We start from the raw sequence: 22436 nt of genomic DNA, 5'->3' as shown, positions 1-22436 counted from the left end.
TTATTACGTCCATCTTCCAAATTATTCATTTCAATAGCTCCGATCTCTTAGCTCAAGTGACGCTTCTCAAGCGCCATATCGAAATTGTTGCACGAAACGGAAAGAAAGGAACTTATGTAATTACCCTCTTGCTTTACTTGCAAATTTCTAACATTATTTTAAAAATACCTCTCCACAGAAGAGACATCGTCCGAGGTAATTGGAATTGAGGTGAAAAATTGATGGATACGATAGAGCGTTTCGAATAGATGAAAGAAAAAGACAAATTCGGGGCAGGACGGATAAAAATTTATTCGGATAATGAAGGTAGAACAGCCGGTACAAAGCATCTGCGCGCAATCCGAAAAGGTGGCGCGTGGACCGGTTCGGAACCGCATTCCCCCTTGACAGAAATGCCGAATCACTCCGAGCTGTTCCACTGTCAACGTTGGAACACAGAATTCTTATCGACCAGAGATTCGACCTCCTCCTATTCCTCCTCCCCTCCGATTCTACGATATCTTACGCTCAATTAAGCGATCATTGTGATACCTCGACATCCTGACTCTTCGAATTTCGAGGGTGACGAACCTCTGCGATTGAGAAAATGTTGTTTCGAAGCTGAAAAGAAAGTTGAACGAACACGAACGAATCGTATTATTCTTTTGTTTGTACATCGGGAAAAAATAGGAACGATTGCGAATGCCGTGGAAAATGCTTTGGAGTTGGAGTGGGGGACAAATTGTGATTCGAATGCACGGTGAAAGGGTTGAAAACGACGAAAAGGGATAAGCGAATTCCCGTGTAAACGCGTGATTAATGGTCGAAACGATTAAATAAGGATTTAACGGAAACGCGTCGAAGCCTCGGCTCTGAGGAATCGTGGAAGACTCTCTCTCTCTCTCTCTCGAAGACTCGCATAGGCCGCATTAGTTCCCTGTCCGGAGAGAAATTTCTGAACGCACGAGGCCGACGTCGGGGCGTTTAATTTCGACGGGCGGCGGTGGTTCTTATTTCACGCCGCGGCGAAGGAGAGGATGACGGCGGTTCCACGCGCTGAATAAAGCTCTCTCTCTCTCTCTCTCCGTTGGTGCCGTATGGTAATCGCCATTCCGGATTCCTCGCCACGGGTCGCTAGATCATTGCGTTTCCTAGCAATAAATTTGTGTGTAGCCCCGAAGCACCGCGTGCTACGTACGTAGTAACGCCGCGTTTTCTATCTGCCTCTCCGATCTGTGGAGAGAGAGCCATCCGTGAAAAATTCGAATGGAATTCCGACGAAAGTTCCCATGAATCCTCGAAGGAGGGGAGGGAGCCGATAAACTCATAAAGATTATTTCGTCAATTGAAGGATCTTCTCCGAATCGAGAGTTTCTCGAAACACTCCTTCGATTGTTTCCTCGTCACTCGATTCGTTCCGTGGATTTCGAACACGAACGAGTGTTTTCCACAGGAGAGCGAATTCGTGGATGATATCGGGGAGAAGAGAGGCTATGGAGAAGAGAAAGATCCGTTTCCCGGTTGGGAGGAGAGGGTGGGGGCAAGGTGGATCGCGGATTGAGTCATTATGCTTGGAGGAGACCACAGGGCTTGATGCGGGAACGGCTGGCATCGGCTCGTGAAAGGAAACCGACCGGATGATTCAACGTGTATACGAAGGGACAAAGTAGTATATACGCGACGTGCTTACCTCGCTATACGCCGCTCTCGTCCTTTCCTCCTTCCTTCTTCTTCTTCCCCTCATTGTCCCTTCCTTCCTATTTCTCAACATCGTTCTCGACATAGAGATAAGGGGAGGCGCGGCCAACTGGTTGGAGGATGCGTATACGCGTTAGCCGATTCCTCTTCCCGGTTGGTCGTCCCCGTTTTCCAACCAATTGGCCGTTCCTCTCGTTTTTTCGTCCACGTTGATAAACCGGCCTTCCTCGTTACTCGGGGAAATTTATTAGCGGGGGGAGTTTGCTCGCTCGCTTTTCGAGCGTTGAGGAAAGTTCTCTCTCTCTCTTTCCCTCCCTTCCTTTTCGAGCAAGTAATTAACGTAGTAATGCGAAACGCGCACGTTGGCGTTTACTAATTAACTATAATACACACCGGCGGGAAAAAAAGGAAGGAGGGAAGGAAAAAAATCGATCGATGTCCATTTTTTCGCTCCCGACGATAAAAATCTCCTTTCCTTCTTTCGTTTTTTCCTCTCCTCTCCGCGAACGACGCGATAAAACCTACCTACCCGACGCTCATTATGCAAAAGTTTGTTAACGGGCTCGATTCTTCTTCGTAATATGTTGCTTAATTAAACGGCGGGTAATTTATGTCGGGAACGGGCGAACCAGACCTTTGTTATCAAGAGAGGGGGAGGGGGGGTAATTGGAGTTGGGCAAAATCGGCGAGCAACGCGCCACCACCGGTTTTTTGCCGAAGCTAATAAAGATGGCTCGTGGTACACGCGAGCCGTAAATAAATTCTATTCCCGGTTTCGTGCAAAATGTATCTCCGTTACGAGACAGAGAGAGAAAAGGGGATAATTTATACGAACGATAATTTACGTATACGTTCGAGCGATGTTAATAACGTTTCTCGTCTCATATTCTCGGAGTAATCGTTCTTTATCGCGTTTAAACGATACGCGAGCGAGCCGCGCTTAACGAGTTCGCTCGATAACTCGATGCAAACTTCTTACTTCGTTTTCGACGTTGTCCTATCCTCTCCTCGAGCGACCAATAACGGATATCCTTTATCCGAGAGACTTGGAGAAAGGAGAAAAGAATCGAACGGTCGTACTATTGCAGCCAAGCGTGGCACAATATTGTGACATCCGACCGCGAGTCCAGCACCGATGTCATTACGGGTGGCTAAGCCGCCACTGGATTTTATCTCGATTATCCACTCTCGACTCGGTGTAAGCCGAACGAGTTGACAACTGCGCCGTCCCTTTCGAGAGAGAGAATACAAATACGAGGGAAAGGAGAGAGCGCAGGTACCAGGGCCGAGAACGAGGAGAAAAATCCTTGGCCGAAACCACGCGATCGATTACCTGAGCGTTGGGAGGGCAAAGAGGAAAAGGGGAGGAGGAGGAGGGAATCTTTTGACAAGTCACTTCGGTCCTGGCAACCTGCTTTCGCGGAATCGTTCCCCATCGCTCCCGGCCGATACCAATCTCGTATCGCCGAGCCCACGGTGAAATGCATATTTCGTTGGATCGCGTGTCCCTTCTTCCCTTCTTCGTTCTCTCTCTCTCTCTCTCTTCGCCTCTTCTCCGCTTAAAATTCGTGGCAAGCGTGGGTGTCCCGCGGCGTTCCACGGAATTTATTCGCTTCGCCTCTTCCGCGTTAAACGGCGATCAAAGTCGCGCCTTCCAACGTTTGTTTTTCCTTAAACAGCTTCGCGCGAATGAACGAGGAAGAGAGATGAAGAGAAAAAGAGAGAGGGAAGGAAAAAAGCGGTCGGGCGAAAGACTTTATCCACTTCTTTGATACGGCACTGGACCCGGCCACGAGACGAATCGGTGGAAGATGGTAATTTGCGACGTTGACGTTCCGAGAAGTGCGCGCTTTCACGGGCATCGAGATTGTTCTACTTGTCATCCGTCTAACTGTACATTATGTTGTTACGTGTCGCGCCAGTGTGGAAAGATCCTCTGTCGCGATAACCGCTCGTTCGCGACGTCCCTCGCCATTTACATCCTGTTCCTAATTACCCCACACGTGTCGTTCTTATTTCCAATCTTATTTCTCGTCGCCACGATTATCGCGTTTTCCGTGTAAACTGGAGGAATAATTTTCGAACGAATGTCGAAGAAATGCAATTCGTGAAACGGAAAATACCGGAGGATTCGCGAGGAGAGTCGAACGGCGGGACCGTTTCGTTTTTCCGGCGGGCGGCAATTAAATCGATCGCGAAGGGTAGCGCGTCACGTGCCTTTTCGAGCATCGAAATTGAAGAATTTACGAGAGAGCTGGCCGAGAGAGCATTTGCCTTTACACCGCGCCTCCCTTAACGGCGTCCACGTATCTCCCTCGAGTTCGAATTTCGTGGTCCCACGTCGATGTTCTTTCGTCTCGTTTCGTCCATCCGTCCGCTCGTCCGTCCGCCGTCCGTTCGTTGCCGCGCGGATTCAATGTCCATGCAAAGTAAACGGCGGCCCCGGGACTGGCTGTCAATTATCCGTTATATACGGCCCTGGCCCTCGAACCCATTCTTAACGACCCCTTAAACCTGGCCACGGAGACTCCGCATCCTCCTCCTCCGTATCGCGCCCGAAAACTCGGAGGCACGGGGAGGTCCTTCTCCGACCGCGAGGATAGGAACGAACGAACGACACGAGGAGGACGACGAAATTGAAGAGGAAAGGAAGGCCGAATGCGAGAGCCAAGGGGTAAGGCAGAAGCGGTTTCCGGGAATCGTTTGGTATTCCAACGCCACCGCCACTCGCGGCACCTTCCTCCTTCAAACTGCGGACAGATTCCTCCGTGGCCTCGTCCCGATCGCTTCTATAGCCGCGCCGCGAAGTGTGTCAGAATTGCAAATGGACAGCGCGGCACCCGACGAAACACAGGGGCCGAGAGAGCTCGACCGCGAAGGAAAGAGGGCGAGAATTCCATCGTGTAATTCTCCGAGATGGATTCGAGCCGAGACCGAGGAATTCGTGCCCGTTTCAAAGCGAGGGAGTGGGTTTTGGGGAAGGGTACAGGGTGACGCGTTCCTTGTCCACGGTGGTGGGAAAGATTCGTTTCGATTTTACGAGGGAATCGTTTCCTTTGTCCCGCTGGGAGAAACTGTCTCTTTTTCTAGCGCGTGTTTGTTTCACGATATGCGAAGAGAGAAAAAGGGAGAGAAAGAATCCGCGTATACGAGTGCCAACTGTAACGATTCTGCAACGATCAGTTCTTCTGACGAACGAGTCTTTACGATTGCGTGATTTAAAATGCACGGTGGAACGGTGTAATGTAATAAACGCGCGAGTCGATCCATTGGCGCGAAATTAAAGAATTCTTTAACGAGAGGGCGCTGCTCGCGTTACCCACCAACCAATGGCGCGCCGAAGAGAGAACGTTGAGGTTAACAAGTACGAGGCATCGTTCCTTCGCTCGTAAACGCCAACGCCTCGTAATTATAACGATACGTTCGAACGTAACGAGCAAAACGGGAGGAGATCGGAAAGCTATGGGCTTCTCTCGTGGCGTCCACGCTTTCTGCTCGTTACGTCGATATCGTAGGATCGCAAATCAATCAAACCTCCTCCTTGCTAAGAGATCTTTTCTCGAACGAGTCAATCGACCGTACCGCGACAAGAATCGTAGACCTCGTTTCCATTTTGCTAACGTAACTGTATGCACGTAACCGAATGAAGCAAAACGTTGTTTCTTTACTCACCGAATTCAGACTGCTCGGACGATCGCTGTCAAACTTCTCGACAATTTTGCACCGATTTGGTTAGGTTTCTCTTCTTTGTACCGTATACTTTCTATTCCAATAGAAGCGTGCCAACCGTTTTACGTATTCGCGTGAATTTCGCAAAACGTATAAATTGACGTATGTATAAGGAATATAGGAAATGAACTACAAGGACACGGTAAATTTTCAAACGAACCTGATTCCACGCGACGCGATACCGTACACGACTGGTAAACGACGATATTCGATTGTTTCTCGAATCCGCGACGCGTATAGAGGGCGTGATCGCGCGAATCAACAACTATAGATGTCGTACTTAACCTCGTAACCAGTAATGGACGATCGAGTCTTTTGTGAAATTTTTCTGCACCGGTCTCGAGTTTACATTTTTTGCTACGCGACGTGATTGAAAACGCCTGAAGCGTGGAATACGCGGTGATTCGTCAAAGATGCGTCACCGTGCGGATAATAGCTTATCGACAAAGCATCGGCGAGGCGTGCGAAGGAAGTGACAGAGCGGTCTCCTCTCGGCCCGGGCGGAACAAAGAGAAAAAAGTGAACGAGCAACGGAGGGTGTGATGGAATCCTGATGCCAGGAGTCCAGTCACGGGTTTTGTCGACGCCTTCGAGAGAAGGGTCTTGACACAACGGGGCTTTAATTACGTCGATATCACGGTAATTAAGTCGATCAATGCGTACCATTGTAAACCGACCATGGGGCTCCATCGACGTTAAGGCCCATCCATAATCATGATCATGGACCCTTTCGTCCGGCACAAAAGCATCCTGTCCCATGGGACACCGGAGTGTTTCGATCCTTTTCGTGCGTCGCGTCTTTCCTTTTTCGGATGAAACCGTGCGAAAAAAGAAGGCAAAAATTCACACGATCCGCCTCGTGATAGTTCCTTTAGTACCGATCGCAACCCATACACCATGTAATTCTCGCGAAAGTTAAAAATAAAAATGTTACTTTTTTTAAGAAGACCGAAATATTATTTCGAAACAATGTAATAATTTTTAAGTAATTATTTCGCGGATCGTTGTTACAATTTATCCCGATAACATCGTAGCGGTCAATTATCCCGCACGTGGCTCGAAGGCAAAGCTCGCACTGTGACGAATATAAATACTCTCCTTTCAATTTCTCGTCGTTCGAAAGAAATGCAGCGTTGGGAGTCGATATTTCTTCGAGCCGAGGGAAATCGTGTGTGAAATTCATGGCTCGGGGCGTTCACGGTCTCGTGGCACATGGTCTCGTTCGTCGTGGTAATCGCGGCTTGTGCAACCATCGATACCAGAAAATCGTTCAAAATCGCTCCTCCCCAAAACGTGCTTGCTGGGAGGTTCTTCGCGTCACGAATACGACAATATTCGATGCATTAATCGAACCGAGTTTACTTTACCGATCATCCGCACGATATTTTCCTGAAATATTTCCCTCTCGGCTCGATCATTTTCGTCGGATAACCTCAAACTGTGCAAGCACGAATGCTTCGTAACGTAATTCGACGAATTCATACACGAGTTTGACGTGTAATGGTGTTCGAGGAGATCGAAAAAGGGAAGAAAAAGAATCCAAAGATGCAACGTCACCAACGTTCCTTCGTACGATGCCCCAATTACGAGAAACGATCCCAAAAGGCCGATGACGAGCGCTTCGTCACTGTTTACCGAGGTTTAAAACTCGCAGCCGACGAGAAACGAAAAGAGAAAGATTTTGTTTGCGACCGCCCGCGCCGTCTTCACTGTTTGTCGTAGGAGTTAGGAACTCGGGCCCCGTTGCTCGCAAAGTGCCGCTCTCTCGTTCGAGCGACGAAACGAGCGATGCACTTTCTTACTCGCTATTTGGTGATTCGGTGAGCGCGATCTCTCGGCTCGAGGCGTGGGTGAAAATGAAATTGAAACGTGTTGTGAAAATGGTGCGATGGGATTGACATTGCAGGTGACGGTGGGCAGCACGAGCACGCCAAGCACCAACACGGTTCACCCGGGCGTGAACGACATGGACTGGTTCGCCGGTGTGGCCGAGGAGGAATTGCTGTACTACACGGGCGTCGGGAACGACGTCGACTCGCTTTGGGCTGTGATCGGGAGCTTCGTGCCACCGCCGCCTAGGCCGCCTTATTTACCGGAGGAGGGTGTTACCACCGACGGACTCACCACCTGTGATTTGTGCTCGTGGGCGTGGAGGAACGACAGGCATTCCTTTTCCCTCGACGGCACTCTCGGTAAGTGGAGACACTGGTTTCCTTCCAATTTTCCAAACTCGGCCAGATATTCCGGGCGTACGTGTAAAGTCGAAACGTATACAGAGGGAGCAACCTTCCACCCGGTTTTAATTAAGATCCTTTGTCCGACTGTTTTCTTTCGCGTCATCTCCGCGAGATGACGTCTCTAGTGTCGGGCGGAGTGGAGTTGCTCTCGTCACCACTTCAATCGGACCTCACTCGAAAAGTTAGGAAAACGAGTCTGTCGGTAGCAACATTAAGGATTATTATTCTTTTTTTTTTCTTTTTTTGTACATACTCCACCGTATTTGCGGCGTATTTGCCGAGCAAACAGCTTTCTTATGATGACGCTCGAGGTTTTGAACTCCGTCCAAAGCGAAGGCCCTTCTTCCTTTCGAACAATTTTCCACGTTTAACTTTGCTCGTTGGAACGGATAACGTAACCGAGAAAACGAGGGCTATTATCCGACTCGTCAAGTATCTCGTTCCTTCTCCCTTGCACGATAAAAGAAAGGATCACGGAATCTTTGGATGGTTAGAAATTCGTGCGCATCAAATACGCTTGCGTCAAACGTAATTAAAGGACGAAATTCGATCTATCTATCGCGTTGAAAGAAACGTGTTGAAACGTGAGAGCGTGGTGGAGTATCGACGTACGAAGGAGGAGGATAATCGATAGGAGGAAATTGATTGAAACTCGAGGAAGGAAGGAATGGGAAGGGGGGTGAAAGGTCGATCGTTTGGATGCACCATGGGAGGCCCGCGTTCGTGCTCTCTCGCGCGAGATCCCTCCCTCCCTTCGCGTCCCTCATTCGACTCGCGCTAATTCTCGTGACGGACAAATTAAGACGGATAATTCAAGAGCTCGCCCTCGCTTTGGCCCGACCTCCGCATCCGGCTCACCCGTTTCGACCAATCGGAGACCCGACCCGACCACTCCTATATGCCTCTCCCCTCGCCATTTGCTTGATTCGCTTTACCCTCTTCCCTCTTCGATCGAGTTAACGCGTTTGTAATCGAAGAAGTTTAAATTGAAAATCCGCCGCTCGGCTCGCTCCGAATTATTAAAGAAACTCTTATTCACCCCGCGCTCAACCGTCCATTTCTCCAAGGGGGCGAGCTGATTAATTGAAATCGGATATCGGAAACAGTAAAATCGGGCGTAAAACGAACAAGGTATATTGGCGAGGGACAAACGGAATCCAATCGACCATTGCTCCCTCGAACGGGAACGTTCGAGATCGAAACGAGGTGGTTGATTGAAAAGGGTTCTCTCGGGGGGGAGGGAGAGAGAGCGAGAGAGGCCGCGTGTACGTTCGATTGGAAGAATTCGTCCAATCAGGAGGCCAGCCGCCTCTCGATCCCGAAGGACCGAGGTTCGCACGTACGCGAGCCAGAGCGTGCAAGTACGCGCGTAAGTGTCGAGTATCGAGTGGAGAAGGGTGCCCCACCTCTCTCTCGTTTCGAGGCCTGTTCCAGCCGCCCTCCTCCTCGTTTTAGCCCCTACGGGCCCCATCGTTCCAGCCACGCATTATCGCCATTACCACGAATTCCACCGGTTATTACGCCTCTGTTGCGCCGCGCCACGAAAATGGCAGCCCCTCCTGTGCATCCTACCGTGCGACTCTCCCATCCCCTTCTCCGCCCCCTCCTCGCGCGATTAATGACCGCTTCGTCCCCCTCCTATCCATATCGCTATTATCATCCTTCCCACGGGGAACAGTGATGCAAGAAGATTTTCGAAACTTGTCTTCTCAACGTTTCGAGAGCTGCTCGCTCGAGATCGACTGCATTTTGCCCGCTCTTGCGTTCTGGAAAAGCAGATATGGGATAATCGTCGCGTCACTTGGCGTGTTCCGCGACGTGATAATTACGAGATAGCTGCGACTCTCGAGAGGAGAGTCGCAAGAACGAAGAGAGGGAACTTAATTCGAGCTCTCGAACGTGTCGCTCTCGACGACGTTCTCGAGAGGCGTTCGCAAATTACGGTTGGCGTGTTTCTTTGAACAGAAAGAGAGAGAGGGAGGGAGAGACTCTCTGTTAATCGGACGAATTGTAAATTGCAACCGCGACGATAGAATCGCTGACTGAAAAAGGGGAAGTCGACGCGATTTTCCATTTTACGAAATCCGTCCGGGCAAAACGAGTGCCGATAAAGAAACACGAAACGTGGTGGCGGCGTCCCGCCATTTCGAACGCGCAACCGGATGATGCCTGCTCGAGAGTTTAATCACGCGATACCAATTCGATCCTTCGAATACCGTTCGAATACGATTGTACTCCTCTCGTAGCTCTTCTTCCCCTTCTCGTCTCCTCTTATCGTTCCTCTCTCGAGAATAAAGCGAACAAAGTACGAGAGAAGTTGTACGATTCCGAATCGACAAGTTAATCGTCCTTATCTTTGCCGATCGCGGAGATAATCCCGAAACGAGCTCGCTTTTGCGTAAACGAGGCGATAAATCGCGGCCACGAGGAGACCCCGTTTAATTGAGGCTCGAATCTAATCGAGGGACGTGGCATGTTCGAGTTGGAGAAAAGAAAAGAAAAGGCGGGGGAACGCAGGCCGGTTCGCGCCGTAAAGTGCGAGCTCCGCGAGGATGCAAACGAGGGCGGGGAGGGTTCGAAAATTTTTCGACGCGGCCCTCCGCCGCTTTTGCACGCTCGATCCCCTCCCCTCCCGCGCACTTTTAATCTTAGAGCCAATCTCGCCCACGTAGATTTATTGGCAGCGGTTCCTTGCGCGCTGCAGGGCTACCGTGCACCCCTCTCCTTTGATTGCGTGCGCTCCCATTTATCGCTTACGGTTAATCCATCGATTGTTCTCTTTCGATCTTTTCCAATAAAAACGCGCGAGGAATCGTGCCTTCGTTCGAGCCGAATCTTTAAATTTTAGAAGATTTAAATTTTAGAAGAAGGTCGAGTTTTCTTTTTTTATTTTCTTAGAGATTCTAGTTAAAGTTCGTAAGACAGACTACGAGCGTAATGATTCAACGGGAACGTGATGATTCACGCGGCAAAACGAGCGTGAACGAGGAGGAAGAAACGCGCGAAATTCTGTCAAGTGTGAAAATAAGTCTCCCTTCTTTTTTCCAAATTAAGATCCGATTCTTCTCGATCGGATTTGAGCGATTTCTCTAATTCGTCTGAACCTCTGATCGTCGATTTTTCAATCTTTGGTATTTAAACCATTCATCGTTAATCGATTTCCTAAACTGGAATGCAAAAAGTAAGGACTGAAAATTCTCGGAGCGCTTTCCTTAGAAAGTTATGACGGTAGAAATAAAGGGGAAGGAAGTTATTTGTACACCTAATATTTGCACGGCAAATTGAAACCGGATAATTAATTAATTACGCAAGCAAACGGCGCACGAGAGAATGGTTGATGAGCTCGAAGGGGAAGCGTTTTCAGCGCCATCCTTCAGCGATATTTTCATCGTCTCTTGTGTTCGCAAAATTGTATGAATTAACGTTCAGAAAATAGATATAAATTAATCGGCAAGAATCACTCGGGACGTGTATCACGAGCGACGATTCAGTTTACCGTAAATCGTGAATCATCAAGTCAAGTGTTGATATGAATTAAAATACAACCGGGACTATTTAAAATCAGGAAAACAGTCGTTTTAAAAATTTTTAAGAAAATTTCGTAAAAGAAAAAAAACATCGGATATCGCTAACAAAAGACACCGATCGTAAATGATCCTAAATCTGATCTTGCAGAATATAATATAATCGTTACGCGCATCTCCACGTGAATTGCGCTTAACGAGAGCTTTAACGAGTTCCGACTCACGACTATCACCTATAAGATAGTGGAAGCAAATACGCGTAAATTGATTCTCGAGTTTCGTAAAAACGATCACCTTCGAGTTCCGATTAAAATTTACGCGAGCAATAAGCAAAGATTTTATTCCACGAATTATTCCTCGCTCGATTTTAAACGATTTTTTGAAACGATTCTCCTTCCTATCTATCCTTTCCTCTTAAACGCAGGTGCACACACACACACACACACACACACATATATATATATATACTGGACTCCATTCCCTTCTCTCCCGCTCGATGATGGAGCGCGCGCATAAAAGTTCTCACGACGATCGCACTTAACAAGCTTGGCTGGACGTCTCTGTATCGATACACACCGAGCTACGCGATTCCCCTTTGCCGGTATTTCGGGTAATTAAGATTACGAGGCGCGTCGATTAGCGGGGAGGAGACAGACCGTCGCGTGTTTCCCAACACGGCCGACTCGATATCGTTCCCATTTACCGAACTATGCCGAACTTGGTCGGCTTATCTCGAAAACACGGGCCATCCATCGGGTTCCGGAAACATCCGCGTTCCTCTTCCCCTCCTTTTTCTCTCTTCCCCCACCACGGCGGAACTCACACACGTGCACGCGCGAAGATAGGAATTCTCGTTGGTTGGGAGAGGATGGTAGGCGAGAGGTAGCCACGGTTATTTATCCCTCGTTTCTTTCCTTATCTTGTTTCACGCGACGCGAGCGCTCGCGCGGAGGAAAAAAAAGTTGTTAACAGCCGGCTATGTATCGGTACATTAGACCGATAGAAATACCACCGCGTCGTCCGTGGCAAATCGACGAATCTTCGAGCCGTTAAGGACGCTTCGTTCCAACGCAAGTCTAAAGTAAGTAGTTTTTTTTTTTGAATTGATGCGAGATTCCGATCCATATTTTTTCCTTTGTGTCGCCTAGTCGATTATATTTTCTTTCTCATATCTCTCGTCTCGTCATACGTTCCGACGGGATAGAAACGTTTCGGAAAGTGGAAAATAGACGTGAATGAGCTATCTCTCTTAAAATGTTTTCTGCCCTTTGATTTTGTTTCGCTTGTTACACAAAGTGTTATATCCCCGGATTAAAGGATCAAACTGCAAACGTTTTATTACGTTGAAAGAAAGTTTATGCTTCCGTTTCGAAATGCCTTCACGAATGGGAGCTTGACATCTCAAGGAGACTGGATTTATCGCTCTTCGAATTTCGACGAGATCCTTATCTTGGCTTTAGTTGGAGAGAACGCGCTATTAGTCATTCTTTCCGTCTTTCCCTCGATCGATCCATCTTTCGTGAAAATGTTTCTTCCGACCATTCTTCACCAACCACCTAATTGGAACCACGCACATCGACGATAAAGAAGCGAAGATACAAAGTGAGTCTCTCTGCTAAAATTGTAATTGTAATAACGTTATTTTCTTATTTTTATTCGTACCGTTTCGCATCGTTTCGATCCAGCCTGGCGGTAAAAGCACGATTGTAATCGCGCTTGTAATGAAAATGGAGCGTAAGGAAGTGGATGGGCAGGAATGTAGAGGCATCAAAGCCGGACCCAGCGGCCCCCAAACAGCCATAATGCCTGCTTTGTTTCCCCCGTGACCATTTACCGATTACGCTCGACCGTTTCCCCTCGAACGGTGAAGAAGTGCACCTCTGTCTACGCGGGAAGGGAGGGAGAAGGGAGATCCGCTCGATTCTATTCTTGCACTTTTGCTCGAGCGCGGGCGCACGAGTGACGTTGATGTGTGCCAAGTGCCTGCTTTCACGTATACATGACGTAAAGTATGAATGATTCCGTTAACTCGATGTTGGCTCGCGTAGCCCGAGGAGATTATTTCTCGAAGGAGAAACGGTGGAAGAAGGGTGGTGAATCGAGCCGGCCTCCCTCAGAATTTTCACGATTGAACGTTGCCGGGTTTACGACGATGTTCCGCGGACGAATGAGCGATTCGCGTTGTTGAAAACATTATGAACGCCTCCGATTTTTATCCCCGGGTAATCCCGATGATTGAACGCTGCAACGGACGAGCCGCGGAGAGATTGATGGTCCCACGTAACGGATGTTGTTGCGATTCGTGTGTTGGTCGCTTCCGATTATCCCAACAGATCGTGTTTCCAGTAGAAATTACTCGGTTTTCTTATTTAATCTCGTGAAATCAGGAATCGAGCAAAGATGATAAACTTTACTTTCCATTTTTACGCTAAACATCGTTTTGAATTGAAATTAGTCAGCTACTTTGCATATTACTTGCATATTTTGCAATGCAAAGTTTTGTTACTTCGATCTCGTTAGATTATAATTCGGCAAAACTATCGTCACAAATGGGAGCATCTCCCTTGAATGGTGAGTAACATTGGCATTCCTTGTGCGTGACACACACCCCGTTTGATTCAGCCGTTTCTTGGTTGCCGCGCCTTGGCGGACAGGGAAAGCCCTGGTGGTGAATCTTAGATCGGATGACGGATAAACAGGGCGAACGATCATCCCACCCGGTGATGGATCCGTTCTCGGCCGTTTCTTTATTCGCTTATATCCCCCCCAGTGCGCGTGGCGTCCGTCCACGCAACTGGCCCCAACCGTCGTGTGTACACCTTACACATATTTTCAATCACCATCTCTACGGACCGCCGTTCTACGGTTTTATCTCGATTATAGTTCCGAGACGGCAATCGAGTCGGCCGTGAAACCAGTATAATTCCATCGCCGCTCCATCCAGATGGATAATAATCGCGTTACGATACAGTAATGACGCTATTGCCGCGCCATCGATGCGTACGTTTGATTCTAGATTAATGTGACGCAATCGAATATTACTTAGTTTTATCATTTCGTGAAATGTACGCTCGATCGTTTGGAAAATAATCGTCGAGTAAAATTTTGTATTTTCTCTTTTAGAATTAACGTTTCGATTGTAATAAATTTCTCGATCCGAGGATCAATTCTCATCTCACGATGTACAAATCGTATCCTTTTCTAGCAACTTAATAAGCCCGATGATACTTGAAGAAAAGCCGAACAAAAAAGAGTGGCAATATCTCGGGCATACGAAAACGTGAAGCAGAGGCGAAGAATCCCTTCACGTAGCACACGAAACAATGACCAATCGCGTTGCCAAACGCCGAACTCGAGTTCCACTTTGGCCCGGTGTGGCGCCACCGGCACGGTCTCTTCGATTAACTCGTTACAGCGGTTGACCAAATTGGAAAGATTCGAAATACAACGTTTAGTTTCACTTTAGTTTTTCGTCTTCGTTTAATCGAAGTAACGAGATGATTTACGCCCGATTAAGGCGGCTCGGTCTCGCGTTATCGTTTTATAAAAGGGAGCCGGAACGATTAACGGTGAACGTCTCGCGCGGTAAATTACGATGTGTTTTCAAGAAAGCGTACGATAGCGCCGTGTATCGGTCACTTCATAGAAATACCTGTCCTGTGAAAACGAGCCTATAAATACGCGAATTAATACGGTTCTGAAAGCGAAACGGACACGTTTTTCGAAACACAGGTGTATCACAGTTGCGAATAATCCGATAATGGACAAATATACATTGAAAAGTGGATACATAGAAGAGCGAATCGTCTCGATATCGTGATCAAAGAAATACATGGAAGGTGGAAATATTCGGAGAAGGAAAAGCAAAGTCGCGCTAACAATTTTACCGATTCAGCGAGGTCGGTCGCTTTCGGAACGCGGTCTTTGTTTACACGAGCATTTAGGAGAGTGGAGGATCGGCTTAAATATCTTTTGACAGCCGACCGAGTCGGATGCGCGACGCAGGGTGCAAGGTACGAGGTCCCTTGCACACTATCCTCACTGGACATTCTTCCGTACCGGACTCACGGGTTCTCGAAAGCTCGTAAAGGGGCGAGTAAAAGTGATTTGCCGTCGTGCAGCAAACCTCGAACCCTTCGAACCCATCGTCGTATATCTCTCGTTTCTTTTTAATCGCGCGTGTCTATCTGGAAAAATTTGATCGTAAATAAAGTTGAATTAAATTTTATGGTTGCTCGGAGGAAAATTGGCGGTCGTCTAAGCCAATTAACTGGATACACGCACACATATATTTTTTTTATTTGCGATTAATTCGTCGCTCTGTTGATCGATATTTATCGTCTCGATTAGAGAAACGAAAGGAAGGAAATTGAAGAATTTGAAGAAAAAATACGGGCCATTAATTAACGATCCCAACTGGAATCCAAAGAAGCGAGCATTCCGGGAAAGGACGGAAACCGCATCGCTATTAAGACATTAAGATCCCTCTGCGGTCTGCTTAATTGCTCAGGTATATAGTTGCGGTTTCCTTATGATTTATTCGGCGCGACTATTTCCACAGCTGGTAGCGAGCTGGACGAGGATAAAATCTGTGAATATATAATGAATCGGACGAAGCTGCGGGATATATCGAGCCATCAGGTAGTCGGAGGTGGCCTATCGAGCGGCGCTCTTAAAAATCCTCGATCGCGCCACTTTTATTTACGACCGACCGGCCGACTAATTTCTCGAGTAATCGCGCGAAATTTACCACCACTCTCCGCTCATTTTTTCTCTCCAAGTAAATGTCGTCGTCCGCAAAACTCTTCGACTCTACGAAAAGATTCTTCGACTCGAGGATCCAACAAATTGCACAACAAACGGAAGGAAAAATAAAGATTCTCTCTCTTGGCGGACGAGCCGAAAGAAGGGAGGAAAACCGATCGATTCGCTCTCTTCTAAAACCACCGCGGTTGCGAGGCAAAAGGAGGCGAAAGAAGGAGGGAGAAATAGAGCCGAAAAAACGAGCGACGAGATAACCTTAAAAGCTTGTAATGTCGGTGCCTCCCTTTCTCCTCTCTCGCCTCCCCTGGACAGTTACAAAGCGGGCGATTAACGGTAGAAACGAGCAGCAAACCGAATAAGCCGAGAAGAGGAGTGCAAGAGGGGGAATAGAGAATGAAGAACGAAGGGAGAATAAGAGAATCGTCGGTTACCTTGGGGCGAGAGAAGGGAGGAAGGAGGGGGATGGAGATGAGAGCGAGAGAGGAGCGGCGTGCGAGGACGATGATCACGGATTTCGCCCGCGGAGGCGAAAAAACCGAGGCCGATTAAAATTGGCGCTGCGTGGTGGCGGGCGACGGCTCAATTATCGCGAGGCGAGCAGCATCCGTTCCAGGGGCGCACACGAGCGTGTAAACGGCCGCAAAGCGAGGGACGGGGAGGGGGGACCCTCGATCGATAAATTATTCCTCTTAATGACATATTTATTGGCCGGTAGATATCGGGAAGCAGCGGCATATCGGTATAATTTGCCGATTTTCGAGGGACCTCCCCCCACTCCGTCTCTCTGCTCCCTTTGCGCCACTCTCTGGACCCACGCGGCGTTTTATTTCTCGTCCTTCCTTTCGTTCTTCTCCATCCACTTCGCGTCGCTGTTCGCGGGAAGAGTCCGTTCGATCGTTGTTTGTAAGGTGAAACGGATTGGGGGAATCTTTTCTTTTCTTTTTCCTTTTTTTCTAGTTTTTAACGAGTCTGGAATAATAGATACGCAGAGAGCAATTGGTTTAAAATATTATATTTTTAGGAGGAGGATTTCTCCTTTTTGCCTCGACTCGATCTCGAAACAACGGAACTCGCGAGAAAGTTTTCAAATCGTGCGTTCACTTCGTTCGGCTGAATAGTCGAGGCGAGAAGGACGTACTTGCTTAACAAAAAGATAAAGAGAGAGAGAGCTTCCTCCTTTTACGTCGCGAAATCTCGGTTGGACCGAGGAGGGGGAGGAGGGATCGGAGGGTTCTCGCGGAACGTTATCAGGACGCACGACGCGAATCGTTCCTTAATGATGATTAATGAACGGCGTATGTACACGTGTGATGAACGCGGTTGCGTAACTCCTCTCCGTAATTAGGCAAAGGAGAGTCGTAATTCAAGGCAGAGAGGCAACAACTGTCCTTTGAACGCCGTCCCTTGCTTAATTATTTTGTCGCTAACTGTACACAGCCACGGTACGTCCACGCGACGTAATCGGCTGTACAATACGCATGCGCGCCGATGAATGAGAAACTTTTTCCCCCCTCCCCGTTGCCTTGCGCGTCACGTCACCTTGACAACGTGATAAACGCTCGTAATTAAACGTCGCGTGAAATATGGAGGACGAAGGAACAACTGTCGAGGGAGAGAGAGAGAGAGAGAGAGAGAGAGGTTGGATGCGGCTGTATGGAAACGGAAGCGAGTGAATAGCGTCCAATCATCGGCAACCGCGAACGTATCTCGAGAAAATGGACGTATGCTATGCGATGTATAATGGTAATTCGATCGAATAAATTCGATGGGAGGAGGGAGAGGGGGGGAAATACGATTGGCGCCACGTCGTTTTAGCGAAATGAAATTGTTACCGATAAAAGTTACGATCGAACCGTCCTGTTTCTTACTTATCATCCTTCACAAATTACAAGTTAGCCACGGTTACAAATTTATCGGCAATAAAGGTAAATATTTCCGATATTTCCGACCGCGGAAATTGAACGAAGCAATATTACTCGAGATCGAACACGCGAGAATGCAAGGGAGTATTTCAGCGAATATTTTTTCCTCTTTCTTTAATTTTATCGTTATCACCTCCGTGGATAATTATTATAATATGCTCGAAATTTTCAGAAAAGGATTTTCGCGGGGAAAAGTCGAGATGAAACGAAAAAAAAAAGAATACGCTTTTAATTACGCTTGTTATTCAAGACGAAGATATAATATTACACGAAATATATCCGCGCGTACGTGTAAATACGCTCGAAATCACTTAGCACCCGTCCACGATTTGCTCTCTCTGTTCTCGAAGAAGAAGAAGAAGAAGAATGCGAAAATAATGCGGCCGGTTAAAAACGTTAAAACACCCCGGTAGGTCGTTTATTAATAATAAACGTAGTGCGTAGTGGATGAGAAGGACTGCGTAATATACGGGTACGGTGCGAAAAGGGAGGAGGGGAGGGAGGGTGAAACTCGATGAACCGGCCCTGAAACCATATATTGGATAATTCATAAAAAGCAGTGTGGATATGGGCTGTCAAACAGTCGATACGTATCGGGACGACACCGATGATTAATGTTTCGAACCGATACTCGGTTCGAATCGGATCTGTTCGCGTGTACGAAGCGAAAACGAGGCAAGCGTGATTCGACTCGAAATTAATAGGTTTGCGTAATAGATTTCGAAACGTATTCCACCGCCTTTTCCACGCTTTTGCGTTAGGAATGGCGGTCACGATTCGTGAAATCCTCCAAGTGTTCGAAACAGCAACGCCGCAATTATCGATTTTACACAATGATCGTATAAATTAGAATGAAATGAAAGATAACGCGTTCGAGTCCGTTAAACTATCTTTGAATACGCACCTTAAAACGCGATCGTCGCGAGATGAAGGAGATCAAGTGCGTGAAATCCTCCAGGTTCGCGCTCAATAAACCCGTGGAAAGATTCTCGATTAATGAAACGGACGATGAATTTTCGATGGAAGAAAAATCACTTTTCGAAAATTATATCGCAAAAAGATATCGGCTGCTCATTGGCACCCCGCTTTCTTTCACACCTGTTTCGCGACCCGTTCTCGTCCCGCGAAACGGACGATGCTCGCATAAATCGTAAATAAACGGGTTGCGTGTCGGAGGGAGGGGATGGGTGTCGCCAGTGGCGGGCAAACACGTGTAAAATGGTGGCGGGGGATCGGTGGTACAGGCGGCGTCCTCGTGCACGTCGACCCCCCACGGACGAGCTTACAAATCAAAAATTAGATTCCGGAACGCCGCCACTGCACGCCACCAGCGAGAAAAAATTCATTTATACGCGGCCCCCGATAAATGACGGGCTGAGAAAAGGCCGAACCTCGGTAATTCGAAGCTGGAGGAAGAGAGAGAGGGGGAGGGAGGGCCGAGGACACGAGAAAAATGCCGTCGTCAAGCGGGAATTTTTCAGGTGCGACAACGAACAAGCGTAAATCATACCGGTTGTCCGTTTGCATTCCACGCGTCTTTCGCACGTTACGAGAGCATCTGCTTCGTGAAAATTCTCCCGTAGGTGTATATATGACCTCTTCCCGTGTTAATTTGGTCGAAAAGGCTCGTAGAAGAGACACTTTTTACGAGAAGATGGAATTATTGTTACTGAAAACTCTCAGTTTTTTTCTCGATCGAATTGTATAATCGAGTATAAAGCGGAAGGAGAGTAAGGAGAGAGATACGTTATGAGGTATATATAAAGGGTTGGGGGGAAGGTTAAGAACGGGCCGAAAGAAGTCTGTGGTCGCCACGAATTTATTAACCGGTGGAGTCGTTTCGATGGGCGTTAAGGTGAAAATACAAGCGGAGGCAAGGGAGGGACGAGTCCATCCGGTAGTTTTCTTATCGACTCGTTTGAATAAATATCATCCTCCTCCTGCGCGTGGCCGACATTCTGCACGAAAAGTACGGCGCATTGTTGCAAATATACCGTCATTTTTACGATTTCTAAAATTCTTTCGCAAGAGACGCGCCCCTCTTCCTCTCCATGGAATGTAAATTGCAACCTGGTGCAGGTTAAATGTCTCGATTCGCACAACACACACACACACACACACGCGCGGTCGAGTCGGACAGGTTTCAAACAACAGCTCTGTTTTAAAATATTTCGAAAAATTTTTTCCAGGATTCGAAAGGGAATAAAATTAATCCAAGGAGGGAAATAAAAGCGGAGATAGAAGGATGATGGGTAAAAAAGAGAAGATCGATGATAAAGGAAGGAATGGAGGAGCGAATCGATCGATGGAGTACCGCGATGCATTACTTGAACGTTTCGAACGAATGGCAAAACCGTCTAACGAGATTAAAACGATCGTGAAATATCGAGAGATCCCTTCGATCTTTGCCGCGGTTAATGGCCAACCTGAAGATCGAACGGTCGGCCAATCGGCGAACATCTCGCCATTTATCCCTCGGCCATTTTGCCACCGAGAAGAACGAAACGAAAACGATTCCGCATCGAATCGTGCAGAAACGAATATCGTGGCGATAAAAATTTGTTCGTTATCGAACGAGAAAACGAATATCTCTGATAATCGAATTCGAAGGTTGGATCTCGTACGGTTGACGCGAAATCGACAGGCGCACGAAGGGTCGAACACAGAAACACGTCCCTTTTTCCACGCTTGATTCGTTTCTGACAGGAGGGAACTCGAGATGAGAGACGTTCTCGAAAAAATCGAAACGTTTTCTCTCTCCCCTCTATTCGAAGCAACCCGAGTTTGTAACCCGACTCGTAAACGACGATGTTCGCGCGCCACGAGAATTAACGCATGGATTATCCTAGGCGAGAGTGATTGATAACTGTGTTGTGGGCCGGTTATCGGTCGTAGCGTGCGCGTCAGAAAAACTGACACTGATAGACCGAGGCCCCTCTCGCCGCTCTCCACGCTTAATTCAAACTTACACGCTCTCGCTTGTACCTCTTCTTCTTCTTCTTCTTCTTCTTTTCTCGTTTCTCTTTCTCGCTTTCCCCTCGATTTCACGCGCACAGGTCGCCTTAGGAGCGAGAAAATAGTTGGACGAAAATAGAATTACAAGTAACAACGCGAACTTGAATTGTATCGCGTCAAGTTTCTCGGTTTAATTAATTATATGCGACGGGGAAAATTTGTAATAGTTAGGAGTAAAGTTATCGCGTGTAATTTGCCTCGAAATGTAATAATAAAGGGAAAAGTGGTTACAACAGCTACTTGAATAAGTGTTACTCCGAGTATTCTCGAGGTAATCGACTCTACTCTCTTCCCGCCCGAAATTCTTTATTTTTTTTTGAATTAAATAACGTGTATATTCACATACATTTGACTCGTTAAACTCGTTAACACTTGAAAGTTATCGAACAAATTCCAAAGAGAAAGATGGAGCATGATTCCATGAGGGAGCTCCCCAAACAACTGTTTTCGATAAGTTCGAGCACGTGAAAATGTCACGTTTCTTGACACATCTCAATGCGTCGCTTATATCGTTACCTCTGTTTCTCAATGCGCGTTCAGTACCCTTTTTTTTTTCTTTCCTCTCGAACGGGCCCTTTGTCCGCGAGCATCGACGAGCTGGAACACGGCGTTTCGATGCGACGAATAGAATAACGCACAATAGGGAGGTATTGTAAAAAAACGATTTTTAGAAACGTTGCGTTACGTTTTCGCTTTCGAGGCGACACGCTGAGAAACGCTCTCACGCTTTCCAACGAGTTCTTTTTACGAGGTTAAGCATACGCGAAGAGATTGAAATATCAAAAAAAACATCTGTTTGTTAATCGTTCAAGATCCATGTACGGAATATCGTAGCAAGAATCGTTTATAATTTAAGAAAAAAGGATTGGATAACGTCGTCTCTTTCTCCGAATCAACGTTTTACTCGTTATTTTCCCTCATTTACGGAGGCCAGTGGGCTGTAAAATTAACTCGTTCCAGGGAAAACGCGCTCGATTAAAGCTCCGAGTCTAATCTGAGAAACGTTCGACGAAAGAATTAAGATATCCGATGGGATCGTGACCGCTCTCGTATGTTCGACGACCGGTTGAAAGCGAGCTGTGAGAATCGCGGCCTGGAAACTGGTTAAATGGCCGTGGACTTCTTCTTTCTCCCGTGTCGAGAAGTGGTTCGTGGAAAATCGTCGCGAAATACGAAAAGAAACGTTCCAAAGAGTGTTATATAGGTTTCAACGTCGACAACCGTCATTCGTAACGTTCTTCTACGGCGATTTCAACCATTCATAATCGTCCTCTCTTTTGTCGTTCTCTTTCTCGTCGTTTTTTTTAATTATTTTATCACCGACATGTTCGAATCTCTCGCGTTGGATACGCGTCGAACTTGATCCCATCCTACCGGTGCTAATTCGACTCACGTAGCGACATCTACTGTTTCATTGGTGGAAATAAGTCTCGCGAGTGTGATTGGTTGATTCAGAAACGCCTATTTTCACGCGCATTTTTCTTTCCCTCGATGCATTAGACGCAGGATCCAGAGTATCGATGCGATATAACAATTTCTCTATTTCTCGTAACAGGCTAATTACGATT

The 22436-nt window shown here is 47.4% G+C and overlaps 2 protein-coding genes across 11 annotated transcripts in view; one reads left to right on the top strand and one right to left on the bottom strand.

Moving 5' to 3' along the window:
- The window catches only part of LOC107999327 (TSC22 domain family protein 1-like), a 266961-nt gene that overhangs the window by 232899 nt on the left and 11626 nt on the right, over window positions 1-22436 (top strand). For 7 of the 8 annotated variants that reach the window (XM_062077394.1, XM_062077395.1, XM_062077398.1 and 4 more), the window contains one exon: window positions 7313-7598. In XM_062077394.1, the coding sequence (XP_061933378.1) occupies window positions 7313-7598 (286 nt within the window). Of the gene's footprint in view, window positions 1-5920; window positions 6046-7312; window positions 7599-22436 lie in introns of those variants that run through there. The other variant, XM_028667391.2, reaches the window with a different exon arrangement.
- Window positions 1-22436, bottom strand: part of LOC108001543 (L-lactate dehydrogenase A chain-like) — a 116426-nt gene that overhangs the window by 88410 nt on the left and 5580 nt on the right. For 2 of the 3 annotated variants that reach the window (XM_062077405.1, XM_062077401.1), the window contains exon 1: window positions 5350-5594. The exons of the other annotated variant lie outside the window; for it this stretch is intronic. The gene's annotated coding sequence lies outside the window, so the exon portion shown is untranslated. Of the gene's footprint in view, window positions 1-5349; window positions 5595-22436 lie in introns of those variants that run through there. 3 annotated transcript variants of the gene reach the window in all.

The sequence above is a fragment of the Apis cerana genome, linkage group LG7, assembly GCF_029169275.1.
Source record: "Apis cerana isolate GH-2021 linkage group LG7, AcerK_1.0, whole genome shotgun sequence".
Classification (NCBI taxonomy): domain Eukaryota; kingdom Metazoa; phylum Arthropoda; class Insecta; order Hymenoptera; family Apidae; genus Apis; species Apis cerana.
This window is presented reverse-complemented; position numbering and strand designations above follow the sequence as displayed.